We start from the raw sequence: 9,717 nt of genomic DNA, 5'->3' as shown, positions 1-9,717 counted from the left end.
AAACCCCGTTGTTAATAAAAAAAATGTAAATACAACTACACATTTAATAACTTTTTATGAGTAAATAGCCAAAATAATTTATCAAACTTCACATATGTAATTCAAATTGATCTCCCAAAGTTTTGTCGAACCAAATTAGCACCTCGTTTTTTTAGAAATTAACGTCTCACTTTTTTCTCTCATATATTTAAGATACAAAAATCCCTAAAAATCAGTATATTTAAATTAGAATAAAAATTCCCTAAAAATAAAAAACCAAACCCTAACAAACTAATCTAACAAATCAAAATCACCAACCCTATCAAAAAATGCTGTGTACTCAAACGGTTTCATATGATTGAGAATAGGAGACATATACTTTTGAAATGTTGTGCACAGTGCAATCAGACTTAAATTACAACCCAATCAATAAAGGCATGTGTTATGCTGCTCGATTGAAAAGAATTTGATATAATTTTTTACTAACAATTACAGACTTTGATATTGAATGATGTTTGCATAAAGAATTAACTTTGGACATCTTTTTTTAATTTTTCACTCATCTAATAATATATGAGCCATTCAGCACCTTAGCTTATTTTAGAGCCAAAGAAAATTATTAAAAAATAACACAATCGCATATATGCATAATTAAGTGCATTATATGGCCACACTGCGGAGAACGACAGTTTCAATAGTGAGACCAGGACCAAAGCCAAAAAGCACACCCCAATCAAGTCCTTCTCCGGTAGTTTTAAGTCCTTCTTCAAGAGACCTCTTCCTCATCAAATCCATAATGAAGAACACACAGGCACTTGACATGTTACCATAATTGCTAAGCACATCTCTAGTGGCTTTCATCTTCTCTGGCTTCAAGTTCACCTTCTGTTCAACCTGGTCCAAAATTGCACGCCCACCAGGATGTGCAATCCAAAATATTGAGTTATAATCAGAAATACCCAATGGATCAAAAGCTTTATTGAGCGCGTCATTGATATTTTGCGAAATAATATCAGGAACACTCTTGTTAAGATAGAATGTAAGTCCAACTTCACGAAGGAGACCACCGATGGCTCCATGGCTGCCAGGGACAAGTTTTTGATCGGTCGAAACAAGCTCAAAGATAGGCTTCTCAACCTCTGGCACAGGATCAGAACCAATGATAATCGCAGCAGCTCCATCGGCAAACAATGCTTGTCCTACAAGACTATCCATGTCTGTCTCACTAGGACCGCGGAAAGTGACTGCGGTATTCTCAGAACAAACGATAAGTACACGAGCATCCTTGTTGTTTTCAGCCAAGTCCTTAGCCAAACGAAGGACAGTGCCACCAGCGAAGCAACCTTGGTGGTACATCATGTACCTCTTGACGCATGGGTCCAGCCCTAAAAGTACGATGAGTTCGTAATCAACGCCAGGCAACGCAACGCCGCTGGTGGTGCAGAAGATCAAATGTGTGATCTTAGACATTGGCTGGCCCCATTCCTTGATGGCCTTGGTTGCAGCCTCTTTTCCAACTCTTGGTACCTCCCTGATCATCATGTCTTCTCTTGCATCCAATGACGGTGCCTTGTATGCACACATGTTAGGATTTTCTTTTAGTATCTCTTCTGTTAAGTACATATGTCTGTTCTTGATCTGTGTTCTCTCACCTGAAATAAAAATGTGTAATTCACATCCATCATTACCTTTGATAAAGTTTAGAAAATGATATATATAGTAATAATGTTATTCTTGAGTTATTTTTGTAGTGACTTAAATCTTTAAATACCATTTGAATATATAGTTTTTATAAATTTATAATTATGGAAATAATGCTATATATTTATTATTATTATTATTATTATTATTATTATTATTATTATTATTATTATCATCAAACAGTGAATATGATATATTGTATAATATGTTAATTTTCTGTTTTAAGTAATATAAAAGTAAAACGATAAAATTTTTTGATAAATATTAAATAAAATAAAATTAAAATACTTAATTAATAAAAATACATACAAATGCGCTGAAACTTCTTCTTAAGATCGGTCATATGCTCACTGTTGGTGACTCTAAAATAATAATCTGCATATGTACTCTGATCAACACAGTTTGGTGGATTTGCTGTACCAATCGCCAATACAGTTGCAGGGCCTTCTGCCCTTTGAGCCATGCGGATCTCACTAACGGCCACCATCTTTTCCTAGCTGTGTTCTTTGGGACAACAAAGCTTAGCTATGTTCTTTGGGAGAGCAAACTTTAGCTATGTGCTTTGTATTTTGGTGAAGACTTAGGCAGAGAGAAGGGGAATATTTATATGCATGAGTAGGGGCATATGTGGAATTAAATGGGGGAATTGGAACTTACATAGAAAACGTGCTAACTCAAAGTGTCGTAATGGTGACAATGATTATTATTTAATTAGTTAACTTCAAAAACGAAGTATTCTGACTTCTTGGTTGTTTAATTGTTTTGCTTTGACTTTGATTGATTGATTGTGCATGTATCATGTTACATATATTGTGTAGTTTTAGTGTTATTTAATTCATGATATTGTGTGGATGGCGGACTAGATCGGCGGCATATTTGTTTAGAGATCTTTTCGTCTTTAGTGGTTGATGTATGGGTCCATTTTGTGTGGTTGGTAGAATATAGTATTTGTTATTTCTTTTAATTTCCTCTTTTATCTCATGTATGCAAACAATCATATTATAGAAATCTTTTATTTAATGTCTGGCGACTCTGTTTATTTACATTACATATATCTAAAGTATGAAGGATATGAATAAGTGCATCCCGTAGGTAGTTGGGCACACGTGCTTATTACCATGCATTACATCCATGTCATGTTGAAATTAAATATCTTCGAAGCAAAAATATGTGTGTGATTTATTAACTAATAGTGTACTTATAGGATATTTAATTATTTATAATTAAGGTGATCTTATTAAATTTCAATATTGAAAGCCGATGTGTTTGACTGGGTGTAAGAGGAGTTTGGTGGATGACACTGGAGTCTACCACCATATATGAGTCTGGTCTTTAGTTAATTAGTAGTCCTGTTTGAACAAATAAAATAATAATATAATTGACTATATTATTTTATACTACTAAAATTTTTATTACTATAGCCACTCTCATCTTTTTACCGGTGGAAAAGATATTTTCATAAAAAATAGTGCACTTCACAACTTATAAACTTGTAAAACTGTGGAACCACAGATACTCCTCAATATATATATATATATATCATCTCAAATATCCCAAGAATAAATTGAATTTAGCATAATATTAAGGACTGTCATGGAAATTAAAGACCATACAATAACATTTTTTTTAACATCATAGTCATCGAATCCAAAACTCACTATAACATTTTTAGCTTTAATTAAACTATGATACACAATTAAAAAATTGCTTATTACAGATGAATTTACAGGTAGATTTGATCTTTATTACAGACGGATATTTAGTTATCGACAAAATTACCGACAGATTTTGTCCTTCTGTAAAAGTTTTGTCGAAAATTACTTACCGACAGATTTTTTCTATCGATAATTCTTCTACACAAATTACCGTCGGATTTTTGTCTCTCTCACTCTCGCTCTTTTGTATTTTACTTGCCCTCTCTATGAGATCTATTCCCCTACTTTAAAACAACAAATAAAAAAATTACTACAAAGGATATCTATCCCTGAATCCTTCTTCTTCTTGTGCACTAGAATTAGAATGGTAGCTATCGACTAAACAACACCGTTATGTCTTCTTATGTAACAGTTTTTTAACTGGTTTATTCCAGTAACAGTTTCCTAACATACAGTATATCAATACATGTTTCTCAATAAGAATTGGAACAAAAGCTATTTTCACATAAAACCATAAGAAAATCATAAGGCACGTGTATAAACAACAAATCCAAGACCACATTTATATAATATTTTAATTAATTAATAATTTAATATTTATAGTATATCTCACATGAGTGTCTTGAGAGCGCTTGTCCACCAATTTAGACTTGTCACTTTTAAGTCTGTGGGTTTTCTTGAAGACTTCCTTGTTAGTTGGTGTACGGCCCAACGTAACTGCTTCTTCTATATTTCACATAAAATACAAAATAAGAAAAATTTTACATAAATAAATGTCTATTAAATAAGATCTAAAGCCACTTAAATTATGTTACCATCCTCTCTATAGTTGAACTCAGTGGAATAGAACCACCGCAATGGACAGAACCACCTAAGAGTGACGCTCAATTTTCCCTTGCTTTTTTTCTTATATTTTTTTTATTTCTCATCTATTTTTCAGTACCTTTCCAACACCTTTTTGTAAGCAGGAATTAGCCATTCGTGGATTGTATCCATACCCTCACAGATATCCGACATCATTTGACTAAATCACTTACTTGTCCTATACTTGAAAGCCCTCCAAAAAAACTCCTCATCATCATCATCAATAAAAAAGTGGCTTTGCACATAAAAAGCATACTAAAATATAAGATAAGACAAGAAATTAACCTAGTTTGTTCTTAGAATAATTTATATTATTTGCATGTTATATATGTTACTTTTAGTTTCCTTCTGACTCTCTTCCATCAATTCTCTCCACGCGATTTAACTCTCCGTCTTCTCCCCAGTCACAATACTGTCCTGGTGATGCAGTTTGGCTTTCTGTCTTCTCCCTTGCCACACCACCAGCGACTCTCCTCGCATTCCGGCAACACCGCCCCGTACCTCCCCTCGTCTCCTTGCTCACACCTCTCTGTTGTCTCTTGCCGCCGCCTCTATGACACCTTGTCACCGTAGCTTTTCTATGCAATATCATCATCGTCTGCATTTAGTGCCACTACTACCATGGAAGTTAGGATTCAGGTTCCTAATTTTTAAAGTTAGGGTTCAAGGATTTTAAATTAGAATCTTCAATGATTTTAAATTAGGGTTCAATATTTTTTGAAGTTAGGCTCTCTGTCTTCTTTGTTGTTGTTGTTGAATTTGAAGGAGAATTTTTTTCTTGTTGTTATTGAATTTGAAAGATTTGAAATGTGGTATTGTTAGTGGTGGTGAGTGGTGACCATGGAGAGAGAGACAATGGTGTGGTGATGCTGACAAAAGGTATTGTTATTGTGTTAAAACGGATAATTTTAATACTAAATGTAACGTTGGAGACTATTTTGACAAAAAAAAAAATTAAGGACAATTTTGATTTTAACCTTAAATCTTAAAGACAAAAATAGTACTTATCCCACCCTGAATAAATTCTGGGTTATATCTTGCTGTTACTTAATTGTAATATTTTGGTATCATTGTGATTTTTTTTTATAGGTTTTTCTTATAAGCATTGTGATAATATAATGTAACTAAACTTGTATAATTTGAGACCTATTTGGTGTCTAATCTAAATTTTACTGTAAAGTTATATTTGTATTACATATATCAAAATACAATTTATCAAGTCAGATTTGCGTCTTTTATTAAACTTATTTGATACATTTTGTAGGATAGTTGAGAAAAAAAATATTTGGCTTTTTTTTGACTAAATAAAAAAAAACTTAAATCTCACGTTTATAAATTGCGATCATAGTTATCATATTTTAAAGAAAAAAAAAAGACCAAATATCACGGTTTTTAACCATAACTATAAAATAGTCTAATGTCACAATTAAAAATTGTGACTATAAGTAGAGTTAAGGTCACAGTTAGAAACCGTGGTAATAAAAGGATTATGGTCACAGTTAAAAACTATGATTATAAAATGGATAATGTTACGATTAAAACTTGTAACTATGACATGACTAAGGTCACAGTTGTGAAATGGGACTATAAATAAAAAATGCTGTTTTTCACTTTGTAAGAAAAGGATGTGACCTTTTCTTAAAAGTCGTGACTATATATATTAGTCATGGTTGAAAACTGTGACTTCTATTCAAAACCGTGATTATAAATCAAAGATTATGGTTTTTTATACCTAATAGTTACAGTTTTAAAACGTGAATTAAAGCAAAAAAATATTTTAGTGACTAAAGCTTACCAACACCATTGTATATAACAATGATTGGAGTTTAATTTGTATATAAATTTTTATTTTTATTTCAATAATATCTTTTATCTTCATCTATATCTATTAATAAAAAAACATGTATTTTTTATTATTTTAATATTCGAATTATTCAAGATCTGTTAGTTAATTTATAATTTTTTTCATTTTAACTGATCACATTTTTATATATTTACAGCAACTATGGAATTGGCAAAACATTTGCGAGTTGGACTAGAGAAAGGTTTTGCTAATTAAGTTAAATTACGATGCGAGTTGGGAGCGCAGAGGGATGGAATTGCAGTATATTGGATTAATCCACCTATGGAAGTCGACCCAATTCTTGCTCAACAGGGTTAGGGTGTTTCATCCCTGCCCTGCTGTTTTCTTTCTTTCCTTTGTCTTTGTTTTTATTATTTTTTCTTTTTTTAGGTCACACGAGTGAACAAAAAAAAAAAATAATGTATATTTTACAAGTAAATGGAAAAAAAGTCATTTAGATATGTAACAGGAGAAGATAGTGTAAATGTAAATGTCTCTTTAAACAATAGTATTTGTCGTTAGGAATAGCAAAAGAATCTATCGAAAATAGTTTATTAAATTTCACATATGTAAATCAAATTGATCCCCAAAATTTTGTGGAATCAAATTAGCACCTCATTCTTTTTTAGAACTAACATCGAACGTTCTTTTTTTATATATTTAAAATACAAATTAATATCCCTAAAAATAGTATATTTAAATTAGAATCAAAATTCTCTAAAAATAAAAAAAAAATCAAAATCACCAACCCCATCAACACGTCAAAAATCCTCTGTACTCAAACGGCTTCATATCATTGAGAATAGGACATATGCTTTTGAAATGTTGTCCAATCAGACTTACAAAAAAAAAAAAAAAACAGGGGAAGGGGTCTAGCTTTAATCCAATAATCCAGCACTCATGATGCTGACTACTCTATAATCAATTATAAACATCTTCCAAACTTTATTTATTGGTTTAAAATCTCTTGAGTAAATATGTCTGATTGAACACTGAGATAAAAATTATTCCGGATTCCTAATTACTATTATTTACATTTACGCCGTTTGTAAGTACATCCCATAAAAAAGTCGCATTTGGTACATTCTATCCTATAAGATATAAAAAATAATAGAATAACTAGTCGATACCGGCGGTTTCAAAAACTGCCATTATTTTTGCAATGTATTTCAACTACTGTATAATTGTATTTCAAACTTGTATAACAACATATTGAAAATTAGACAATAAAAGTAATACTCAGGTCAAATATTAAATATAAAATTAAGATTTATTTCAAACATTAAAATCGAAAGCAGTACTTTACCCATTATATAATTTATAATTATATGAAATGCTTCAAACACACGATAATATAAAAATTACAAACGCATACATCAAGTCTTATACTATCGGACCTAATACTTTTTTACTTTATCTTAAATGGGAACTCATACAAAGGTGTTTATAGTTGTTCTCACATAAAATTGCAACCCAAATATTGGTATGTGTCATGCTGCTCAATCAATCAAAAAGAATTTGAATTATACTTTACTAACAGTTACAAACTTTGACATTGAATTTTTGCATAAAAAAATAACTTTAGACATCTTTGTCTAAGTTTTCAGGATCTTATTTTGGAGCAAAAGAAAATTATTAAAAAATAACATATATATGCAGAGATATATAATAAACTACATCATATGGCTACGCTACGAAGAACAACTGTTTCAATAGTGAGACCAGGACCAAAACCAAAAAGAACACCCCAATCAAGTCCTTCTCCAGTGGTTTTAAGCCCTCCTTCAAGGGACTTCTTCCTCATCAAATCCATGATGAAAAACACACATGCACTTGACATGTTACCATAATTGCTAAGCACATCTCTAGTGGCTTTCATTTTCTCTGGTTTCAAATTCACCTTCTGTTCAACCTGGTCCAAAATTGCACGTCCACCAGGGTGTGCAATCCAAAATATTGAGTTATAATCAGATATACCCAATGGATCAAAAGCTTTACTGAGTGCGTCGTTGATATTTTGGGAAATAATATCAGGAACACTCTTGTTAAGATAGAATGTAAGTCCAACTTCACGAAGGAGACCACCGATGGCTCCATGGCTGTTAGGGACAAGTTTTTGATCAGTCGAAACAAGCTCAAAGATAGGCTTCTCAACCTGTGGTATAGGATCAGAACCAATGATAATCGCAGCAGCTCCATCCGCAAACAATGCTTGCCCTACAAGACTATCCATGTCTGTCTCACTAGGACCACGGAAAGTGACTGCAGTATTCTCAGAACAAACAATAAGCACACGAGCATCCTTGTTGTTCTCTGCCAAGTCCTTAGCCAAACGAAGGACAGTGCCGCCAGCGAAGCAGCCTTGGTGGTACATCATGTACCTCTTGACACATGGGTCAAGCCCTAAGAGTACGATGAGTTCGTAATCAACGCCAGGCAACGCAACGCCGCTGGTGGTGCAGAAGATCAAATGTGTGATCTTAGACATTGGCTGGCCCCATTCCTTGATGGCCTTGGTTGCAGCCTCTTTTCCAACCCTTGGTACCTCCCTGATCATCATGTCTTCTCTTGCATCCAACGACGGTGCCTTGTATGCGCATATGTTAGGGTTCTCTTTCAGTATCTCTTCTGTTAAGTACATATGTCTGTTCTTGATCTGTGTTCTCTCACCTGAAATAATAATATGAAATTCACATCCATCAATACCCTTGATGACATTTAGAAAACGACATACACATACACACATCAATAATAATGTTATTTTTGAGTTATTTTTATAGTGACTTGAACGTTCATGTCTCATTATTTTAATAGTTTATCCAAATTTATAACTATTGAAATAATTTATTTTATAACTATTGAAATAATTTATTATTAAGTAATTATTATTGTTAATATTAAGCAGCAAATATGATATGTTGTATAATATGTTAAATTATTGCGTATTAATTAATATAAAAATAAAAGAATGAATTTTACTTTGATAAATATTAAATAAAACAAATATAGAATGCTTAATAAAAATACATACAGATGCGCTGAAATTTCTTCTTGAGATCAGTCATGTGTTCGCTATTGGTTACTCTAAAATAATAATCTGCATATGTACTCTGATCAATACAGTTCGGTGGATTTGCTGTTCCAATTGCCAATACAGTTGCTGGACCTTCTGCCCTTTGAACCTTGCGAATTCCACTCACAGACACCATCTTTTCTTAGCTGTGTTTTTTGGGATAGAAAAGCTTAGATATGTTCTTTGGAATAAGAAAGGTATTTTGATTTGATGAAGACTTGGGCAGGGAGAGGGGATATTTATATGCATGAGAGTCGGGGCATATGTGGAATTAAATGGTCAATATTGGATATATAGAAAACGTGCTCATCTTAAAAGTGTAGTGATGATAGTGACAAAATGACAATGATTATTATTTAATTAGTTAACTTCAAAGACGATGTTCTCAATCATATAGTATAGTAGACTCCGAATAATGTCCCTGTTCAGCAATAATGTCCCCGCTGCAATTCTTGACCAATAATGTCCCTGGTCATTTGGAGGCACGGGAGGAAATTTATTGTTATCTTCTATTTTTATTTTTAGATATACATTATTTATGCTTTTAATTATTTATTATCTGTTACCTATTTTTTATTATATATAATAAATTTTTATTAAAA

General features: G+C 32.2%; 2 protein-coding genes across 2 annotated transcripts; both read right to left on the bottom strand.

Annotated features, from left to right (window-relative positions):
* Positions 1-424: 424 nt before the first annotated feature.
* Positions 425-2,257, bottom strand: LOC107638918 (stilbene synthase 3). Its single transcript, XM_016342315.3, has 2 exons — positions 1,990-2,257; positions 425-1,631 (listed from the first exon to the last, which is right to left on the bottom strand). Exons 1-2 carry the CDS (start codon positions 2,165-2,167, stop codon positions 640-642), a joined length of 1,170 nt encoding a protein of 389 aa, XP_016197801.1. The 5' UTR covers positions 2,168-2,257; the 3' UTR covers positions 425-639.
* A 5,308-nt stretch (positions 2,258-7,565) lies between these two features.
* On the bottom strand, positions 7,566-9,327 carry LOC148566689 (stilbene synthase 3-like). Its single transcript, XM_088483905.1, has 2 exons — positions 9,074-9,327; positions 7,566-8,712 (listed from the first exon to the last, which is right to left on the bottom strand). Exons 1-2 carry the CDS (start codon positions 9,249-9,251, stop codon positions 7,721-7,723), a joined length of 1,170 nt encoding a protein of 389 aa, XP_088340031.1. The 5' UTR covers positions 9,252-9,327; the 3' UTR covers positions 7,566-7,720.
* Positions 9,328-9,717: the final 390 nt, after the last annotated feature.

The sequence above is a fragment of the Arachis ipaensis genome, chromosome B4, assembly GCF_059453495.1.
Source record: "Arachis ipaensis isolate K30076 ecotype BB chromosome B4, ASM5945349v1, whole genome shotgun sequence".
In the NCBI taxonomy this organism is placed as follows: Eukaryota; Viridiplantae; Streptophyta; class Magnoliopsida; order Fabales; family Fabaceae; genus Arachis; species Arachis ipaensis.
This window is presented reverse-complemented; position numbering and strand designations above follow the sequence as displayed.